The 23,315-nt window shown below is 43.8% G+C and overlaps 1 protein-coding gene across 1 annotated transcript in view; it reads right to left on the bottom strand.

Annotated features, from left to right (window-relative positions):
• LOC126542176 (corticotropin-releasing factor receptor 1-like) overlaps positions 1-23,315 on the bottom strand; it is a 318,876-nt gene that overhangs the window by 111,857 nt on the left and 183,704 nt on the right. The window contains exons 3-4 of the mRNA XM_055077310.2: positions 18,809-18,894; positions 10,589-10,695 (exon numbers count right to left, since the gene is read on the bottom strand). Coding sequence (XP_054933285.2) covers positions 10,589-10,695; positions 18,809-18,894 — 193 coding nt within the window. The remainder of the gene's footprint in view (positions 1-10,588; positions 10,696-18,808; positions 18,895-23,315) is intronic.

A 23,315-nucleotide genomic window follows, 5' to 3' on the forward strand; every position in this document is an offset into this window, starting at 1 on the left:
CTTTCACACACACACACACACACACACACACACACACACACACACACACACACACACACACACACACACACACACACACACACACACACACACACACACACACACACACACACACGCGCGCACACGCACGCGCGCACGCACGCACGCACACACACACACACACACACGCACTCACGCACTCACGCACGCACACACACACGCACATACATGCATACATACATACATACATACATACATATATATATATATATATATATATATATATATATATATATATATATATATATATGTAAAGAAATGAAAATAAATGGAAATGAAAGTGAAAGAAAAAAAATTTGGAGGACGCTTAAGCTTCGCCTTTAAGGGTGGAACGCGACACAGCATTCAAAGATCCCCGACTGCTTCTCACGCTTACCGGCAACTGCAGCTATGTATGACAGTAATGTTTACCTGGAAACGCTGGCGGCGAACGAACGCCGTGCACGAAGGCGAGCTTCCTGGTAGAAATGCGGCCTCTTGCGTGAGTCGATCTCCCGTTAATGGTTCGCACTTTTAATATTTCAGTCTGAGAAGAGCTAACATAAATGATATGCTCTGTCGGTGTTTTTTTTTTTTTCATTTGTTTGTGGGCTGCCGTTCTCGAAATCTTGAGGAATAACTTTGTAAAGAAAGAAAGGCAAGGTAGGAGCAACTTTGGTGGCAGAAGAGCGGTTGGGTAAGTGTGGTTCAAAATTTGCTCCGAAAGTTTTTTTTCCTGAAGCGACGTCCGACACTGGATATTGTGCGTCACGGGGCCGTAACGCTGTCGCTTTAAAACAACTTGCGGCAGGTGGGATACGAACCCACGTGTTCCCATTACGCGTGCGATTCTCTTACCAATTGAGCCACCACGGTAAAAAAAATAAAAGAAACAGAAACACTTACACAAACAGAAACATGACACAAGTATACTGAACCTGAAAGTATTAGAAGTAGGACAGAGATATTTACAACGCAATAATGTTCATAAGAATGTGCTCTTTAAGTAGCTAACAACTGTATCATGATTGATAAGACATGCCACACCTTTTGAGAGCTCATTCCAGTATGTGATATCACAAGAAGTTGCAAGTAAAAAAAAAGTGGTTAGTCCGCGCATATGCAGGCTGCATTTAAAGGAATGTCTAGTCGAGGAAAAACGAAACAAATCGGCGTGATGTAATGGGTGGCGAAGGGCGAATGATTGTGATAAAGTTTTTGGAAAAAAATGCAGCAGCGCCTGACGCCTGCTATCTGCAAGTGAAAGTAATTTAAACGATGTTTTTATATCCGTTACTCTAAATGTTCGAGAGTACTTTCTTGCAACGAAGCGAGCGGCTTTGTGCTGAAGCGATCCTAGTTTGCTGATGAGGTATACCTGATCAGGGTCCCATATAATTTCGAACATGCTAATGTAATGTAAGCTAGTATTTTAGTATCGGTCTTAGCAGAGTATCGGTTGCGCCGAATAGACCCGAGTGCACGAGATACTTTACTAATCACCTCATCTATATGATGATTCCACGAAATATCAGGTATCAAATTAATTCCTGAATATTTTACATAAGGCACCGTTTCAATGAGCATGTTATTTAATGTGTAACGGCATTCGACTGCGGTGTTTGTTAGAGTAAATACAATGGTTTTTGTTTTGAAACATTCATTATCATTTGCCACATTTCCCACCATTCATTAATTTTGTTAAGATCATCCTGGTACGTGTCAACATCTGAGGTGTTAGTTTAGTGACCGGTCTTTATACCGCGCAGTCGTCTGCAAACAATCGTACTGCAGAGCATATGTTGGCGTTTAGACCATTCACGTATATTAGACATAAAATTGGTTCGAGTACGGTTCCCTGGGGCGCCCCATATTTGACTTTGGCTAAATGAGATAGGTGTTGATTGACAAACTGTGAGCGGCCCATTGAGAAGCTTTCGATCCACTTGGGAATTGTCGTGTCTGTGTTTAGGTGTGAAAGTTTCTTTAATAACCGGATGTGTGGAACCTTATCAAAAGCTTTCTTGAAATCTATAAACACGCTTTGTGCTTCAGATCAAGAATGTATGGCGTTATGGAGATCAGTAAATAACTGGAACGAGTGCGTTTCGCAGGAACGTCCTTTTAGAAAGCCATGCTGATTATGAAAAAAAAATATTGCTTCGTTGGGTGTTTCATAAGGACTACTGATATGATAGGCTCTAGTAGTTTGCAAGCGATATTAGTTAGCGAAAGTGGACTATAATTTGAAACTATTGAAGGGTCACCGAATTTTAGTACGGGAATAACGCGGGTGATTGTCTGGTGGTGTGGCACACGCCCGGAGTCAATAGACTGCTGTGACAAAGCGGCTAAAATGTGGCGTATGGAAGGCTGAGTTAGCTTCATAAGTTTTGGGCAGATGCCGTCAGGACCTGGTGAAGAGTTACTTGGTAGCCAACTATAGTTGCTGATATGTCCTGAAGGTCAATGGTTACTTCATCCAAGTTAGCACTTAAAGTTGTAAAACGAAGGTCAGAAGAAAGGGGCAGTTCATCCGCAAATACGGAGCTCAAGAAACTGTTAAATTACTCAGCTGTCTCTGCAGGGGGGAGAAAATGTTCATCCTTATTGATCGATATAAGAGTCCATGAAGAGTAGTTGCGGTTATTCACTTTCCATAACTTTCTTGGGGCGGTGGTTACGTCATGCAAGTTAGAACTTAAAGTTACATAACGAAGGTCAGAAGAAAGGGGCAGTTCGCCCGCAAATACGGAGCAGAAGAAACTGTTAAATTCCGCAGCTGTCTCTGCAGGGGGAAGGAACTGTCCATCCTTATAGATCGTATTAAGAGTCCGTGGAGAGTAGTTGCGGTTAATCACTTTCTAAAACATTTTTTGGGTTGCTTCATAGAAGGGCTGAAAGGTCGTGATTGTAGAACTTCAGCTTTTCCAATTTCTTTTTGACAAAGATGTGCATGTTCGTGGTACAGCTCCCAATCTCGATCAGATCCCGTGTGTTTTGCTTTTAAGTATAAGCGCTTCTTTTTGTTTATGCAGCGTTTGACGTTCGTGGTAAACCAATTGTTTTGAGTAATCTTTGAAGGATTGCAAGACCGCTTGTATAGGTACGGTAACAACTTTTAAATTAAAGAAGGCGAGCATATGAAGAAAATTTTGGAATTCTTGTTTTCTTGTTCCGATTTTCGGTCTGCACCACTGCCAATCAATGTCGGGGTAATTAAAGTCTCAGGCAAGGATTATTGATGACTTGAAAAATTGTCGCACAAAGTCCAATGAACAGTTTAGGTTCTCGGTGAATTCGTTCGATGAAGTTGGCGGGCGATAGCGAAACGCAGCGGTCGCGAGTTGGAGACGGAGATAACTTTACTGACAGCCATAGAATCTCAAGTCATCGGCGAATTTCAATAATTTGCGCTTGTAGATGCTTCTCGACAGTGATTAAAACTTCGCCACTTCGACATGCAACCCCATCTTTTATGAATACAGAATAGCTGTTTAGATATAGCCAGCTCGTGATCATCAACGTCCGGCGATAACCAAGCTTCTGTGTTGAATATTATGTTGGCGGAACATGATTCACTGAAACTAAACAGTTTGTCTTGCTTGTTAAACAGGCTCCGAAGGTTTTAAATAATAATGGATGAAGCAGTATATTAACGCGCGTTCTTATATTACTGTACCTTCTCAGGCGTGTCACTTCTGGGAAGTGCGGTAACTATGGCATAGAAAAGCTGTGACTGTCCCAAATAGTGAACCGTGTTTCCAGGGCTCGTGCCCCTGTTAACTCTTTAACAGTGTTAAAACAAGGAATGTCGCTGGCGTTCTTTGTTCGGCAACTCTTAAGCACTTGTAGCCTCCATTTTCCTATGAATTGTGTATTGTTTGCATTAGTGCGCTTCATATAGTTCTTATGTGTAGTGCTCGCTAGTATTTCCTTCTTGCTTCATTTTCCTCTTTATTCTTGCCTTACTAGTCTGTTTTTGATTTTGGCATGGTCGGCTTTCAAGCGACTTTGCTTCCTTATTTAATTTTTGTAATAAGAATGGAGAAACAGTAGCTTTGAGCAAAATACGTCCATTTTTTGCACTGAAACACGAGCTGTCTTGTCATCAATCTCATCAAGCCGGTACTAGCTAATTTTACGCATGTCTTGCACTCATTTGCGCATTATAATAGCGCGCCATTCGAGAGAAATAGAAACCAAAGTATGGCTATAGTTACTGACCTTTCAAAATGAAGCACTGTATATATATGGCAGGGAGGGGGTGCCAACGGTAAGGACTTTCCTTTTATTCGTTCATCTTTTTATTCATTTTCATTTTTATTATCTTTTTGCACCTACTATATGACCGGTTCTCAAAGCAATAGCTATGAAATGTTAGAACATACCTCATTTTTGGACTTGATTTATTCGCTCGCTACGTCATGGAAAACGTACCGTACCGCGTGGTTCGTTCGAACGTGAATGGCGACTTTGGCGCAAGTGATAGTGGGGCGTTGTAATTGTTCTACGCCCAATTACTTTGTCTCAATTTCTTTATTCCTCTACCCACAGTCTAGAGGGTAACGAGCCGGACGCTCACGTGGTTGACCTCTGTGCCCTCTTCTTCCTTTTTCTCTGCCTCTGTCGCCGTCGAGGAATGTCCTGTTACGCGCAAGGACCTCCAAGCTTCTCACATACTCACAATGGCGCTCGGGGCTAAATTTTGCCACCGTGGGCCAACCAGAAATTTATAGCACCGTCAAACGTGAAGGAGCGAAGGTCGTTAAATTCTGACGTGGACTTTGCGAGGATGTACGCTGGAATGTGTAGTGTCTTGAAAGAAGGAGCTTAAAGAAAAAGCGACAAACATTGCCGAGTAGGCTGGCGGCACGAGCGTCGCCGCAAGTTTTACGCCACAATCCGCCCGCTTTCAACATTATAGCGGGAGCTGCTTCTTCCAAGACGCCTGCCCAAAAAATGATTCAGGGGTTGGTGCACGCCCAAGACGTCAAGTTGGCAAACGAGCGTATAGAAGGCTGTTCGTTACCTGGCGGACGCTTTCACACCAGTCAAGTCGCTCGAGGAACTATACTCTCAGCTGTTGGGCCACAGTGAGATGAAACAGTGACTGCGCTCTACGTTGACGGTTTTTCTTAACTTTCATGCTAACATACCAAACCGGCAATTTCAAACTTTCCCCGACACTATTGTCGACCGAACTCGTGACCATCATTAGGTATTTCTGTGAACTGGTCTGAAGGGATGTGCATGTTATATAGTGTTGTTAAACTGATGATATAATACCGAATTGTTATGATGTTACCATGAACTTGTTTTGTGCACGCTTTATTGCTACGATGTTCTAAAGTTTTTGCACCTTCCAACCATGCCTGCAATATTCATGAACAAAGTATTAAGCATCCACTTGCTCAGTTGATTTCCGTTGATGTTACAAGAACTTTGTCTTCTCAAAACATACACAATGCGACTGACATGAAGATTGCCATTGTATTTACTTAAGATGACATAAGTTTAACTAATAATGTGCGATGATTATTCAGTATCTAATAAATATGTTTTCAGGAAGTTAAGAAAAGCGCGGTACAGCCGACTCAACATGGTTGTGAAATCCTCAAATGAACGCACTAGTTAGTAAATTTCTCAAGGACCTTACATCCATTTCACACTGACAGGACGTGGGAAACAGCTTGTCGTAAGAGCAGATAGCCAATGACGCTGCCATGAGCGCTCATGTCTGTCTTTAGCCATTCGTAAAAACAAAACTGCCACAGTAAGTCAATTCCCCACCCCCGCCATAAAAGTAAATAAATAAGAACGAAAGGGAGCTGCCCTGGCTATAGTATACGTGCCGAAATTTTAGGCTGCTCATGATTGGAAAGTTTAAAGCATTTTTTTTCTCAGTAGCTCAGTTTTATAAGTTTAGCAATAAGATCATTCAGTACAACTACGGTTTTATCTTACTTTCTAGCCCTAGCCATATAATCTTTCCTCGAAGGAATTTACTACCTAAGTTTTTCGTATCCCACGATATATTTATTTCTTCATGCTCCCTGGCATACGTAGATTTGAATATTCAAAGGGCATAAAATAAACTCATTTTAACATCAGAACCTAATTCCAGAAGAGTGATGAACAAAACAAAAGTATCATAGCTTGAAAGGACCCCTCAGACATGTTCTGCGCACAGGGAAACAATTAAGCATGCATTATCCTTCAAGTAATCTTGGATGTGAATATCTCCAACAATGAGGTGGAAAGTAGACCACTCGAAGTCTCTCTTTTTTCCTAGTAACCTTTTCAGCAGCCCGACAGTCACTTTCCTGGGTTATCAAAAACAATTTCATTGTATCATTATGTTTTTTAACTTGATTGTACAAGCAATATGAAAGGGATCTAAATTTTACAAACTTGCGTATTCAATATGCGCTAAGCCGATAATATTACGGCTGAACTTGAGAAAATAACTCTGTTTTTTTTTTACTTTCTTGAATAATAGATCTTTATACAGATAACAAAAATCAATCGAAACGTTATCTTTTATTCATGTAGTCGTACTATTTATTGTCAATCACTCTGTTTTATCTTATCGTGCGGAGAAGTTGGTGACTATTTTTTAGCAATATAATTTCCAGTTAGAAATCTATTTAAAAACTCTGAAACGCACCTCCACGTACTCCCTCAAAAACAAAACTGATAAGCGGTGTTGTACTGACATTACTGTGAAAATGATATTGATTATAGGACGCAACATAGAAGCTTTGGGCTTCCACGAAATTTCAAGAATAAGATGGGTTAGATGTAGGTGGTGTTACCAAACAAATCACCGTGACAGCCGCCTTGCAACAAACTACCTCGGTAGCTTCGGGGTTACGAGCTTTATGACATTCTGCTAAGGAATACGACTTCAGGGGATCGATTTTCGCTGTAGCAGCCGCGCAACAATGCAGAAACGCTCGTGTGCTTAGAGAGAGAGAGAGAGAGAGGTGGAGGGGGAGGGGGAGAGAGAGGTGGTGGAGGGAGGGAAGGAGGGAGGGAGGGAGAGAGAGGGAAGAGGGAAAAGGCAAGGAGGTTAGCCAGACACAGGCCCGGTTTGCTACCCTACACTGGTGGAAAGGAATATAGGGTTGAAAAGAGAGAGAGGAAACACATTTTGGTACCCATTTGAAGTTGCGTGGGGGACAGTGCGTGGGCTTCGTTCATCCCCGCAACAACGACACCCATTCGCAGCTTTGGCTCTCCATCTTGGCCAAACTGAGCTTGGTGTGACGGAGGAATTCTGTGCGAGAATCACTGGCGGGCCTGTCGGCACCAGCGGCGATAAAAGTGTCCCCGCTGCGGCTCGCGTAGCTGAAACGGACATGCCTTTTACCTGGGAAGAACTCGAAGCTGCCTTGACTGGGTCTGTAAACGACCATCCTCTCCAGGGCCTGACGGAGTCACCTATGCTGCCCTGGCATACCGTGGCCAAGAGGCAAGAAAAGCGCTTCTGAGCAGTTTTAACAACTCACGGCATAGACGTACAGTTCCACAGCAATGGAAGTTAAGTGGGCTGGTAACATTGTTAAAACCCGGAAAATCCCCGTTGAACTTGGCAACACGTACTTCGCCTTATTGCTCTGGCTAGCTGCTTCGGAATATTGCCGCGTAACTGGCCGCTACAGGCACTTTGCGTGCATTTGCGAGCTTCTTTCACACTCGGAAAAACACTTTTATGTAGCACGTATTAGCAACAGAAAGCTTCCTAAGGAGTTTTTCATGTCGCTCTACAATTTTCTACTTGACACTTTCCAACTAATTCTAATATTTGAGAAGTTCGTTAATTAATTAACACTAATTATATAATTAGGCGGAACGAAAAAATTAATCTGAGTATCTACAAGCGACAGCAAACAACATTACCTTGGTTCTGGACAGCTACGTGGTACTTGCATATTTTTAGAACTCTGGCTAAAGTAAGCTGGGACACCCTGTATATGGTCGTGTCTCGACGAACCGGCCAATTGGTGCGGAATGAATCCGCCTTGTCCATGTGGTAAGAACGAGCTTGAGGAAGACGCATTTTTTTTTTCATCTGTCACGTTTAACAAACCCTAAGCCCCCTAAGGTGGCACTGGAAGAACTCTATTGGTTCACAAGTGCGACCGGGCTTAACGCTTATCTGGTGGCCGCACGCCCTCAGCCCACTTTTCGCCCGTTTATGCTCTACTGATTCCAATTTTTAGGGCTCGGCTTCTCTAAGCGCTACTTCGGCAGCTTAACGTTAAACAAGTAGCATATTTAAGTGCACGCGTTTCCAATCACTTCAATCAAGCGGGACACCAAAAGCTCTCCGACTCCTTTCAGGGCTCTAAATATTTTCTGCCCTTTCTGCGCATCAAACGTTCCACAAATGCCCATGCCTCGGTCGAACATTACAATGAAGTGTTGACGATCTAGTAAATAGCGACAGAAATATTGAGAGCTTGCCCCTCGCTCTTTTTTTTTTCTAACACGGCCTGAAAGCAATATTCCCACCGTCCCAAACACCAGCCAAACAGTCGGTGTTGTCTCACCGAAGTAAAGCAGTACACCGCACGAAGCTTACTGCTACCGCCGGGAATTGAGAAAGCGGCCGACAACGATCTAATGAGAGAAGTATTCTGCATTGTCGATCGTTCCTTGTAATCGCGAATTCCTTCCTCATTCACTGAAGCATTCGGATAACGGAAAAGATCAAAACCATCCGTTTAATCCAAAGAACCGTGCCGAATTCTTCTGCCAATTGCACGTGACAGCCACGACGATAAGCTATACGTAGTAGATCTTTCATGAAAATTGTGCAATAAAAGTGACCAAATGTGCCGGCAGGTCGCTTCTCGTTCTTCCGGTTGCTACGCGACATTTTCTGCTCTTGTAGCACTACTCAATACCTACCAAAGTAATCTCGCTTTTCGTCGCTATCCATGTGCAGAGCTAGCTTTAGCGCATAATGCTCTTTATAGAGCAGTCGACGGTGCAGGCCTATATCGTGACTTCGTAGTGCGATGTGTACGACATTGCCACAACCCACGCCTGGCAGCAAGGAATGTAATCGGTATATCGTACAGCTGAACACATGTTGGGCAGAAAGTTCCTCTTCATATCACCAATTCCCTACTTCTCGTCTTTCCAACTCTTTCGCAAACCCCCAGTGGAGAGTTGCCAATCAGGCAACTTCCTCCGCCTCTCTCTCTGCACTCGTATCAATCTCGAAACTCATTCTCAACAATTATTTTCCAAACGAAAACGCAGTGCCAGTTACGTAAAGGTGACGAAAAAAGAAAGCGTTCTTCACAGGTTCATGTGAGTCGTCGACGAGCTTGTCGGTACTCGCACTGTGTTAATAATTGAAGCTCCAGTCATCACGCTATGGCAGTAACGACCGCTGGGTACAATTTTACGTGTGCACCAGTCAAACACAAGTAAATACATGTTGACTATGGAAGTGAAAATACGCGAAGATATGAATACTAATCAAATAGTGTCTTATATATGTTCGTATTCGATTAGACGATCGATGTTTTCGAATATTTGTTTCTGCTCGATTATAAGGGAGAAGAGAAATTATTGGGAGCCTCAAGGGAAGGAGACCAAAGCAAATGAGGACTTTTCCCACTAGCCATACAAGAAATAGTCGCCTTTTCCGCTGAAGCATAGGTGTGGTTGTTGGGTAGAGGCACTAAGTCGTGAGAGAATGCACGAGGCAAATAAGCTCTACTAAATAAATGAAAGCCATCTATTCATTATGTCTCGATTTTTAGGCAGCCTACAAGCTTGTCTAAATTCAGAAAAAAAAAATTTTAATTTTCTCGTCTCGCCACGTATTCATCCCTTTACAACAGTGTGCCCTGTTGCAGTATTTCATCAAACCTCCTTCAACGAACACAAAACTCATCGGGAATCTGGCGAAGTGTTGTTGCCTTGTTCCATTAATTTCATGTGATGGTGCACCAGAAACTGTAATAAATTGCTTTTCATTTACAAGCTCTTCAGTGGACCGAACGCCCAGTTGTGAGTGGCATTACGTGCATTTATAAAATGATGTAAGTACGCGTAAGTATTTTCTTCACCAGATGGACTCTGCGGGAACTGTATATAAGACGTTATTTCGAAATGAGAAAATATTGGGTATTCTATTCGGTAATCGAAGGTTGCTTTTCTCGAAAGTTCCTCGTCAGTCCGACTAGGAAATTTAACTGTGACAACACAACTAGTGTCTCTGCGGTAATAACGTTCTCTCTTTTTTTTTCGTACGTCCTAGTCTACGTGTATGCGCTTGTACGCCATCTTTCCCATCACCTAGCTCATCACCACATCACATGCCGAGCTCATAAACTTTCAGGGTGGAGGTCAATAGCTCTCGTTATAGACACTCGCCATCTCCAGTTTCCAGGAAACATTCGACAGGATGTCCTTTCCTGCGTATGGCCTATTGCAGGAAACTGCGAAAAAATTGGGGTAGGGGGAGATGAAACATAATTTTCTGTCGTTGTGTTCATTGCTGTAACTGCAGTAGTGCAAGGTTGCAGGGGAAGTGCTCACTTACTTGAAGTACGTGAAGATGAACAGTGTCACACACAGCGCCACCAGGCTGACAAGCGAGAAGACGAGAAGAATGTAGCTCGCAATGGCAGGAATGTTGCTGGGCCCCGACTGTCACGGAAGAGAGAAGAAAAAAAGATAAATAAATGCGTACTCTTCGATAGAAGAGATTGCCTTCACGTATTCAAGGTCTATTAAGTAGGAAGACCAGAAATAAAAATAAAATGAAATAAGCGTCCTCTAGATCTTGTAGCAGGAAGTGTTTCGCGTGATAGAGGACCGATAACGAGTGCTGTCGAGCTCACACCTCCTTCTTAACAATGTGCGACAGTATAAAGCATACGCACGTACTTCGGCAATGACTGGGAACCAGCCGGCACATTTCCATACATAGTGACACCAGCACTTATCCCTTCTTCAAATATGGGTCGATATGCAAATGCTGAAAGATCTTCGAGTAAAGGGGGATTTCCGGAAGCCTAGCAATCCTAAATAAAGCCGATCATCCTCAAACGTCAACGCTCTGAGCATTGCTTATTTCTTTTCCTTTTCCATATCTTTCTCATTCCGCGATTGCTTCTTCACAGTACTGGAAAGGAAAAAGCTCAGGAAATAACTGTCACAATTAAAAGAAATCACAAATAAACAAATCGGTCGCAGTTTTAGAGTTCATTATGTTGGGAGCAGTTTAACATCGACCTGAATTGAATTCTGGTGTTTTACTTGCCAGAATGACGATTTAGTTATACGAGGCATGTCGTAGTGGGGTACTGCGGAGTAATCTTGAGTGCCAGGACGCCTTTAACGTGCCCTCAACGCACGAGACACGGGCGTTTTTGCATTTCACCCCTATCGAAATGCGGTCGCCGCGGTCGGCATTTGATCCCGCAGTCTCGTGCTTAGCAGCGCCACACAACAACCGCTATACCACCGCGGCGGCTTTAATATTCACCTGTCGAGGCAGTCGCTGTTCAGCAGTCGTGTTAAGCTAAGTGACTGCATCACAGGCATAATCATAATTTTTTCTGTAATTTCATTCGCCCGTTTTCGAGTATGTCGCTCTTTCTCTCTCTTTTTTTTTTCTTTTTCTGGGCGAAGGGAAACGGTCATTGGACATCCTAGCCCTCATATCAGCCCTATGTGCACGTATAAATTCCCATTAATTTTCTAATGCACCTTGTGTGGTCGATGACAGCTCTGTTTATTCGCTGTCGTCGTCGTTGTTTATGTTGTTCCGTTTCCTCTCTTTTTTCTTTTTTTCTTTTTTTCTCTTTTTTTTGCATAGCAGTTTGAACCAACGACTTGTGCTGCAAGCCTGCAGAAAGGCAAAATACGTGTACAGGAATATGAGAAAAAAAATAACACAATCAGTTTTCTGTAATGCGCTGGTGCTTATGAAGCTTATATATACAGTACGAGCTTACATACGTGAAGCTTACAATACAATATGAACTTTTTTGTGAGAGGTTGTGCCGCCGGCCCGCCCCTAAACAATGTCAAATTGGCTCACATCTCAGCATTCCGGCTCCAACAGGAGCCTTTCTAGCGTGGTCAGGACGTCCGGATATGTGTAATCATTGTTGACACGCTATACAACAATGATTGATGTGCTCTTTAGCAGAGTATAACGTTGGGCTTGAATTCACCTGCTCCAGTACCTTGAATCTCATGACTTGGAGTGGCGCCTGACACCGGCAAAAATGCCGAGAGCCAGTGGGGCTATACTAATCAAATTAGGAAGATCCACTAAGATTCAACAAAACACACTCCCTCACCAGAACCGAAATTGGCCTCCCTGGTGCAGTATTGGAAACTGACTCTGGCAACATTTAACACCCGAAACCATCGAATGAAACTAGCTTAGCAGCTTCCCTGAGAAAGTATCAGGTATTGTTTGGGATATCATTGGCCTTAGTGGGGTTAGAAGAACTGGTGAGGCTTATATAGTGCTGTCTAATGGCCACGTCCTCTGCTATAGAGATCTTTCAGATAAGAAGAAGCACGCAATAGGATTTTTAATCCATAAGGACATAGCGGGCAACATTGACGAATTTTACAGTATTAATGAGAGAATAGCAGTAGTCGTAAGAAAACTTAATAAGAGGTATAGATTAAATGTAGTACAAGCCTACGCTCCAACCTCCAGTCATGATAATGATTAGGCAGGTCATTTTTATGAAGTTGTGGAATTAGCGATGAGAAAAGTGGACTCAGTACACTGTAGTAACGGGCGACTTCAATGCAACAGTGGGGAAAAAGCAGGCTGGTGAACAAGCAATTAGCAACTACGGCGTCGATTCTATAAACACTAGAGGAAAGATGTCGGTAGAATTCGCGGAAAGGAATAAGCTGCGAATAATGAATTCCTTCTTCAGAAAGTGTAGCAACAAAAAGTGAACCTGGAAAAGCCCTAATGGTGAAACAAGAAATGAAATTGATTTCGTACTTTCTGCCGATCCCAGCATAATGCAGGATGTACAGGTGTTAAATAGGGTAAAGTGCGATGATCATAGGTTAGCGAAGTCTAGGATTCAGCTCAATTTGAAAAGAGAAAGAGTAAAATTGGTCAAGAAAAAACAGGCCAACCTAGACGCAGTAAGGGTAAAAGCAGACCAATTCAAGCTCCTACTTGCAAACAAATATGCAGCCTTAGAAGAGAGAGATGAAGATCACACAGAGGTAATTAATGATACCGTAATTAGGCTGGCTTCAGAAGCAGCAATTGAAATGGAAGGTAAGGCACCAAGGCAACCAGTAGGTAAGCTCTCCCAAGTAACAAAGGACCTAATAAAGAAACGACAAAGAATGAAAGTGTCCAACTCAAGAGATCAGGTAGAATTCGCGGAATTGTCAAACTGATCAACAAGGATAAAACAAAGAATATTCTAAATTATAACGTAAGAAAGACTGAGGAAGAAGTAAAAAATGGACGCAGCATGAAATTAGTGGGAAGAAACCTTGGCATAAGACAAACTAAGACGTATGCACTAAAAGATAAGCGGGGTAATATCATCAGCGATTTCGAAGATATAAAAAAAAAGCTGCGGAAGAATTCGATATTGACCTGTACAATACCTAGAGGAGCCACGATACCTCCATTCGAAGCAGTAATGAACAGGTTACAGACGCTACTTCTATAACTAGCGATGAAGTTTGAAGGGCTTTACAAGACAGGAAACGAGGAAAAGCGACAGGAGAAGATGGAATAACAGTCGATTTAATCAAAGATGGAGGAGACATCATGCTTGAAAAGCTTGTGGCCCTTTATACGAAATGCGTCACCACTCCAAGAGTTCCAGAGAGCTGGAAGAATGCAAACATGATACTAATCCACAGAAAGGGAGACATTAAAGAATTGAAAAATTATAGGCCCATTAGCTTACTTCCAATATTGTATAAAATGTTCTCCAAGATAATTTTCTATGGAATAAGGGGAATACTTGACTTCAGTCAACAGAGAGAACAGGCTAGCTTCAGGAAGGGATACTGTACAATGGATCACATCCACGTGATTAATCAGGTAATCGAGAAATCCACAGATTACAATCAGCCTCTCTATATGGCTTTCATAGATTACGAAAAGGCATTTGATTCAGTAGAGATACCAGCAGTCATAGAGGCATTACGTAATGAAGGAGTACAGGAGGCTTACGTAAATATCCTGAAAAATATCTATAGAGATTCTACAGCTACCCTAATTCTTCACAAGAAAAGTAGAAAGATACCTATAAAGAAGAGGGTCAGGACAAGGAGACACAATCTCTCCAATGCTATTCACTGCATTCTTGAAAGAAGTATAGAAACTATTAAACTGGGAAGGCTTAGGATTATGGCTTAGGCTTAGGAGACCCTGATCGTAAGAAGGAAACTTACAGAAGAATAAAAATGGGTTGGAGGGCATACGGCAGACATTATCAGATCCTGACTGGAAGCTTACCATTATCATTAAAAAGAAAGGTATACTATCAATGCATTCTACCGGTGCTAACATATGGGCAGAAACTTGGAGACTGACAAAGAAGCTCGAAAACAAGTTAAGGACCACGCAATTAGCGATGGAACCCAGAATGTTAGGCGTAACGTTAAGAGACAGAAAGAGAGGGGTTTGGATCAGAGAGCAAACGGGGATAGCCGATATTCTGATTGACATTAAGAGAAAGAAATGGAGCTGGGCAGGTCATGTAATGCGTAGGCTAGATAACTGGTGGACCATTAGGGTTACAGAATGGGTTCCAAGAGAAGGCAAGTGCAGTCTAGGACGGTGGAAGTCTAGGTGGGGGGATGAAATCAAAAAATTCGCAGGCGCAAGTTGGAATCAGTTGGCACAGGACAGGTGTAATTGGAGATCGCAGGGAGAGGACTTCGTCCCGCAGTGGACATGAGATTGGTTGATGAAGAAGAAGATGATGATGAACGTTGGGCAAGTTAGTGCATAGCTTTAACGAAAGTTTTGCGGCGCGAAGTAATTGACAGGAAACACAAGAGGGACAGGACAGGAGGCCAAGAAGAAAGAATGGTGTGACTCGACGCCACTATCGAAGCGAATAAGTTACCGCCACACTTCGAGCACATGTACTCGTTTTCAACTTTTTCGAGCACGCGCATTACCTTTGGCCCGTTTTCACCCTGCGCAAGGTAAGAAACCTCCACGCGGGAAGGAATTCACTGAACACCTTGAAGGGGCAGCGCAATATGACGGAAACAGAAGGCGGGAACACACAGGGCAGCGCGGAACTCACAACTTTATTCGAAGGCATACACAAACCTATTTACTACAACCCATAGCCACGTGCTCTCCCATCGATGGCGTCATTATCAGTGCGCAGGCAAAAATGCAAAATCCTGTTATCTAATGCTGCACTATCAGGCGGCTTAAAAATTCAAATTCACTATCATACAAATTTAGCGATGGCATGCTTGCACAACGCGACCCTTTTTTCCTGATATAGTAGGCCTCAATAATATCCCTCGTAGTCTGATTCCTACGCGCGGAAAGTATTTTCATAGATTGGAGTGCTGCCATGCTCAGAGCAATGTCGCGCGACATGTGAGTAAGCATTACTCGTTAGCGAGCGCCTATGCTCACACAATCTAATGTCCAGACAAGGAACTGTTTGGCCGATATAAATGAACAGGTCGTTGCCTGGGCTTTAAATTGCAGGATTTTGCGTTTTTGCCTGCGCACTGGTAATGACGCCATCGATGTGAGAGCACGTGGCTATGGGCTGTAGTGCATAGGTTTGTGTATGCCTTCGAATAAAGTTAGTTCTGAGTTCCGTGCTGCCCTGTGTGTTCCTGCCTTCTGTCCTTGTCGTATTGCGCTGCCCCTTCAAGATGTTAAACCAGTACCAACTCGCCCAAATGTCGATCTTTCTACGGCATTTACTGATTTGAAAATGCACTGCGTCTGCAAAAAATAATAAAAAACAAAGATAAAACGAGATTTGAGCACAAGCTTATATCATACATATTGGTTATGACGCTTCCGGTAGCCTGAATTCAATAAAGGTTAATACATTTGGTTGCACGTTAAGGAACACCAGGTGGTCAAAATTAATTCGGTGTCCCCCACTATGGCGTGCCTCATAATCAGATCGTGGTTCTGCACGTAAAACCTATTTACTTAATAAAATTTTGAGGAGCATTCAAGACAAAAAGCCGCACAGTGGTTTTGTGGTGTAAAAAAGAAACATGCAACGCAGTTTTGATACAGCTAATGAAGCTACTTAAAAAAGAGGAGGGAGGCGGGTTAACTAATTATTACGGTAAACTCCGAGGCTAATCAATCCTATTATATTTATTATTACAGCTATTATTGAATCAAACATATTATATTAGAGTAGAGATGGCATAGTTCTAATTCAATTAGCTTTGATCACGTAACTATAGTTAATTAAACATCATAAACTGGATTCCAAAAACGAAGAAGAGACGTTATTAGCAGCGGTCACATAAGCTATACGAAATAATAGGAATCCTCGTGAAGCGCGTATCCCGATTTCATATATTCGCTGCGGGCTAATCTCCCTACTGGAAGATAATGGTTATTACACTACAAATAAATGCTGATAAAATGGTGACGTGCGTCCAGAAAATTATGGTGGACAGCGAAATTAAGAAACTCAGAATGCAAGAAAAAAAAAAAAGAAACTACCGCACAGCGACCGTTTCAGCGTGTCAGTGCGCCACACGCGCTCGTCCTGTGAGTGGCTTCTATGGAGCTGCTATCGGGCCTCCTACATCGGATGTCAGTGAGGAGCAGATATCAGACGCTAATGTCGGGCTCAATTATTGGCGAAACGAGACCGGTAATAACGAATGCTAACGAGAGAAGAGAGATAATCGTGAAGTCGAAGCATCTCAGTCATAAGTATGAGCAATAATGACAGATCAACCCTGCCGTCATTGGTTTCAAGATAGCTATTCACTCTAAAATACTCCGCTAGTGCTTCGACTGCAACATCAGAAGCGAGCTAAGCGCTCTCTGCTTGGAGTAGAATTGTTGTCCAAATAAAATGGCACGCGAGAAAGGACTAGAGTTAGGTTAGAGTTAGGAGTTAGAAGTTAGAGTTAGGAGCTTTCCCATCGACCTAATTCCCTCTAATGAAGGACATATATAGAATAAAAAAGAAGAAGATGCAGATGAAATTGTAATTATAAAGATGCCTCCACTTACTGTAGAGTCTGCGTTTATAAAACCGTCGAGTCAATTACTCCGCTTTATACGTTGTGCACCTAAGTATTTACTTATGTAGGGCTCCTCAAAATATCTTCAGTCTTGTTTACATTACCTACTCACGTTCTATAGCGAACACCTAAAGAACAACCCGCCGTGGTGGCGTATAGTAGCTTTGGCGTTGCGCTTCTAAGCATGAATTCGCGGGATGAAATCCCGGTCGGAGCGGCCGCATTTCGATGGGGGTGAAAGGCAAAAACTCCCGCGTACCGTGCATTGGGTGCGCGTTAAAGAACGCCAGGTGATAAAAATTCATAAGAAATTCATGCCCCCCCTCCCACCCCTCACTACGGCGGGCCTCATAAACATTGCGTGTCTTCGACACGTAAAAACTAAGAATGTGACTTAATTTTTAACGTGTTCAATAATATTCTTGCTTGTCCTAAGGAACGCCGATATACCGAACTGAACAGCATTGTTATTTTAGTTTCCTAGATCAAGCGATATGAAGATAATGCAGCGCGTTGTCGCAGAAACTTGGTAAATTGAACTTTTGTCGCTGTAGAAACGTAAGCATACCTAGCCAATATCGTAAGACATTAAATAGAAGACATGTCATCACCACAATGCGTTGGAGGGCTAGTTGGTGGGAATCCATAATTACTTTGTTTAGAGCAAAACAACATGTCAATCGCATGTCAGTTGAAGTAGCGCCTTGTCCGGCCGTCTTTCTTGCGTCCGTTGTTTTGCGCTAAACAAAGTAATTATGGAGACATGTGATCATCGATAAGTCTAGCCTCAACCTCGATGTAGTTTGCAGTGACACGCGGATACGTGCATATTGCTATTGCCTTATTGAGCCCTTCATGCCTATTTAAAATATGTTAACTCAACCAAAAATTAGTCCAGTTCCATAGTAAACATAGAGGAAGAAGAGCTAGTCCAGCTACCAGTCTAATCTGATGTTGCACACGCGCTAACGGAAAACTTTGAATCAAGCCGCACTGCGAAATCACTCTTATGGCGGGCCTGCCACGAGAAAGACGAATTAATCTATAAAACAAAGTAGGAAAATACGTTTTTTTAATGCTGATGTTAGCGCATAATGTTAACAACTGCCTTGCATGTCTATAAATATACGCCACTAAATTATCGCAAGTTCTGTTTTGCTTGCATCGCAGACTATCTGCGGGTATAATTTACTCGAGAGATTTTCATTTTCTATTGAGCAATGAAGCAGCCGCCGTAACGCAGTATGCAATACGGGACTGCCCTGCCTACAATCGTGTACGTAGAGGGCCTTGTTTTCGTAGAAGAGGGTATACCCGCAGTCAGGCTTGTGATATGAAAAGTACGAAAACAAAAACACTTGCTAGTTGACATTTTAAAACCTTTCTCTGTCAGCGTAGGTTATCCTAATCTTTCTCTTTATATTTATCTTTTTATTTTCTTTTTCTTTTTAATGCCCTCTTCAGGCGCAAGCGAGCTTGCACAGCGACAACACTCGTGGCTTCAAGCACCCACGCGGCCAGCTGCAGTGTAACTGACCTGGGGCAGCAGCTCCAAGCACTCGGTGTAGTTGGTCCAGTTTCCGTGCAGCCAGGTGCCGTTGCTTCCGCATTCTCGATGAGCTTCTGCAAAGAAACACGCACACCTCAAACTTGCGGAAGTCGCGCGGTTTCAGTAGCCCGAAGAACTACTTACAGAAGAAGATGCTACTCTAGTTCGAGCGAGACTGCTTAGTTTTCTATTGAATTTTGAGAGTTCTTTATGGCGCCTTTGGCGTAACGTTACTATATCAGAGACTTTAGAGTGACGCATGCGGGCGACTCGCGGACTGCATGCAAACTCAGCGTCATATTCTGATAGACGTACACGAAGGCAGTTTACGTTCAATATATACGTATGCCATCAGCATAAATTGAAGCGAGACGGATGGAAACCAACTCTCCGCGTTCACTGTGGCATCTATGATAACCGATACATATATATTTGGAAACGGGGCACGCACATCAAATTCTGCCTTAATTATGCGTCAGATAAGTTCTGGCAGTCTTCTTCTTCTTTTTCCTGTGTGGCGTTAGAATTTATGCTGACGTTGCCTTCTAAAGTTACGATCTTGCTACTCGTCATGAAACGTTTTAAGAATATTTTTTTTTTCAGAGCAGCGAGGGCGAGGCAACTAGTGATAGGCGCTTCGAGATCTTTAGCACCAATGGTAGCGCGAAGTTGCAAACGTCGTGCGAAACCGGTGAGAGATGCGGTTCTCGCCAGTCGCAAGACTCATCCACGAATCCGCATATATATATATATATATATATATATATATATATATATATATATATATATATATATATATATAAAGAGACAAGTGGCTTTTTATGAGTCATACAAGGTGAACCATGGGGGCCCGAAAAATGATCCCAAGTTGCATTTACCTCTTTCAACTATATAAAATCTCAAGATGACACAGGGAGAAAAGGCATCGAGTACCCCGCAGTGGCCCGGATGCCGCCCAGTAGCAGCACTACAGCGCACATAAAAAAATGCACATTTGCTACAAAGAATTTCAATAATTCAACAAAGAATTGACGTGTTTGCAGTCGCTGTATTCCTTGTTCAAGAGGTCTAAATTAGGTTGCTTGAGTGGAGATGAGTATATGTCCAACATTTTCTTAAGTCCTGGGATTATGAGGTTGGCTTGAGTACACACAATGGAGGAATCAAAGGCCTTGCCGCAGGTGCGTACCCTGACGTCAGAAAGGCACGGTGCGCGAAGACAGTTGCACTGAATGTTGTGTGGGGCCTTTCTAATGGAAGACTTGCAAGGTGGCAGGTGGGCGTGTCATGTGCACACGTATTGTTTCAATAGTAATGTACCTTCTGATATTGTTTAATCTTGAATTATTGCAATAAATTATGTCGTTGACGTGCTCCACGGTAGACCAAGGCATACCCTAAGGACTTGGTCTTGGATACCTTGGATTGTATTCAGGTTAATTCTGCAGGTGTTGGAGATGACCGGTAGGCTGTACGGCAGAAATCTAATAAAGGGGACGTTGTACATTTGCAGCATATAGTGTACTGACACTCGGCAGGTATTCCTTGCTAGGAACCTAAACATATGGCAAATTCCCAACAGACTGTTTTCACCTAATTCACCTGCCGAGTCCAGGAGAAACTTCTATAAATGAATAACCACCCCAAACATGTGTGACTTGTGCTGTACGAGATCAGCTGTCCGCCGGAGGAAAATCAGGCTTGGAGACATTGGTTTCCTCGCCACCACTGCAACCTTTTCACAGGGTCTTTGAAGTCCTTGTTCCCGAAGGCAGGATTATGTTAAAATGTCTTTCTGAAGCCACGCGCGAAGCTGAGGTCGCGTCACACCCGACGTCCAAATACACATGTCGTCGGTATGGATGGAAAGCCGAACTGTGCACGGAAGGGTGTCAGCGAGTCCAATGAGTGTTAGATTGAAGAGTGCCGGGGTCACTGCTCGAGCCTCAGGGACCCCACGGTTATAGTAATGCTAAGAGTTTGGGCCATCCTGGTGAGTATAAAAACATCATCGCCCAAGCACTCCGTACAGATGGTTAACCAGCGAAGCTTAAACGTGCGGCCCCAGTGTATATCACTGGGTTAATCCAGTTAACGCCAGCTTGGTAGGCTGGCGGATCCTCGGTACGCAGTCGCTGCTTGCGCACGGCTGCACGAGCTTGTTCTTGTGTCCGGCATGCAGCATCGGCACTGTGTAGACGAGCTCGTTCCCAGTTCTGCTCGCGGCGTTGCTGATCGAAAGCTGTCTGCTCCTCAAGAGTGCGCATGACGCGTGGGCTACCCAATTCGGATCCGGAGAGAAACTGCTGCACGCGCGCTCGGCTGGGATGGAGAGCAAAGACGTCACTACTTGCGCAGCCAATCGTGCAGCCAATCGCGCGTATATATCTTTCCTTTTTTTTTTTTCGCGCAAGCGCATGGGTTTGCACCGGAGGAGTTTTCGGCGCACAGGCGACAGACGGATGGACCGACAAATCCGCTAGCCATATACAGCTTCACTGTAAAAGGATCTCGTTTGTATGTAGCTACTAATTCGGAAGTATATCTTGCCGCCGAGTTCTACTGCCTATAACGTGCTGAAGATCGCTTTGCGTGTTACGTTATCATATACTCCTTTAACATCCAGAAACAGGGCAGCAGATAATCGTTTGCAGGACTTCTGGTGCCCGACGTACATCAACAAGTTGACAACGTTGTCTATGGAAGAACGGCCAAGCCTGAAACCCACTATTGCACCTGAATATACCTTGTAACGTTCGCGGTACCATTCTAATCGTGCTAGAACCATCCTCTCCATTAGTTTTCGGATGCAGATGCCAAGTGCAGTCGGTCGGTATGATATACATGCAACGTGTCAGGTTTGAGCAGTGCAATTAGGCTACTGGTATTCCATTCCTGGGGAACCGTGCCTGTCTGCCAGGAGCTGTTGAACAAAAGCAGGGGCACTTTCCGGGCCTCTTCGCCACGATTACATAGGGCACGATTGGTTATACCGTCGGGTCCTGGAGACGATGAACGCTTGCGCAAGGCAAGTGCACCCTCGAGTTCGTCCATAAGGAAAGGACTGCCCATGCTGGGGTCGCGTGAAAACGGTGTATGGTCGAGCGTCGATGTTCCAACGGAACTAGTTTCGCCAGCAATCTTCTTGCTGAAATCGTCAGTGACGTTAATCTCTCTGTAAAGTTGCTGAATTTAGGGCCAAAGACTTGAAAGGGTGGCGCTGCTGAGGGGTTCGACGGAGATCACAAATAGTTCTCCATATGTGCGACAAATGTTTTCTTGGATCCGAAGACTCACAGAACGACATCCATCTTTGCGATGCGTGTGTCCATGTGTCCATGTGTTTGTCCAGTATCAAGAGGCTACGTCACTTCGCGACCATACAATAGATAAAATGGAGAAAATCCGGTGGTGTCATGACGAGACGAATTATAAGCGAATGTGACGTAAGGAAGGGCGATGTCCCAGTCATGGTGGTACTTCAAAATGGACAACATATATGTGAAGGTATGGTTCAACCGCTCTTTCATTCCATTGGTTTGAGGATGGTATGAGGTGGTCTGCTTGTGTTGAATGGAGCAGGCTGGCAAAATGTCGGCGGTAACCTTCCACAAAAAGTTACGACCGCGGTCAGTAAGCAGCTGTCGCGAGGCGCAATGAAGCAAGATAATGTTACGCAAGAGAAAGTCTGCGACGTCAGTAGCGCAACTGGTCGGAGGGGGAGATCCCGTGTGATGGTATATCGTGTGGCGTAATCAGTTGCAACAGATACCCATTTGTGCCCGGAGGATGACGTGGCAAAGGGACCGAGATGATCTATAATGCAACGCGGAAGAACGGTTCCGCATGGACTGTGATCGGCTGGAGATGGCTGGCAGGCAGAACCTGAGGTGTTTTCAGACCGCTGGCAAGAATCAGAGACAACAACGTAACGCCGGACGGAGCGAGCGAGACCGGGCCAGTAGAAGCGGCGGAGGACACGGTCGTACATGCGAGGTACCCCAAGGTCTCCTGCCGTGGGTGCGTCATGGAGCTCAAAGAGCAATGTCCGTCGCAAAAGAGCAGCTGTCACAGCCGGTTGAGTCGAGCTGTCGTCCCCGGGAGCCATGATGGAAGGCTCGACGTGCCGTCCACTGCGAAGTTTCGTGATGAGGACAGAGAACGTCCATCTTCACCAAATAGTTACGTGGGAAGACGCAGACGAGATGCTGCATACAAGTACAATTACAAATGACTCCGCTGCACTTGGCCAAATGGCAATAGCCCGCGCAAGCCTCCAAACGTCGTCGTCGTATTCTTCACACCACCGGCCTCTTTTTCATCGTAAATAATGGTCCGTAGCAATATACTGTTTCATGGCACCATGACAGTTGAAATCAGAGAATTGCGAGATTTTGGCCTGTTTCAGACATTTTATGCCGACTGGCAAACTTTATAATAAAGAAAGAATATAAATTGAGGATAAAAATTGAGCATAAATATGCTGTGTACCACG

Source organism: Dermacentor andersoni, chromosome 2 (genome assembly GCF_023375885.2).
Source record: "Dermacentor andersoni chromosome 2, qqDerAnde1_hic_scaffold, whole genome shotgun sequence".
NCBI classification, from domain to species: Eukaryota; Metazoa; Arthropoda; class Arachnida; order Ixodida; family Ixodidae; genus Dermacentor; species Dermacentor andersoni.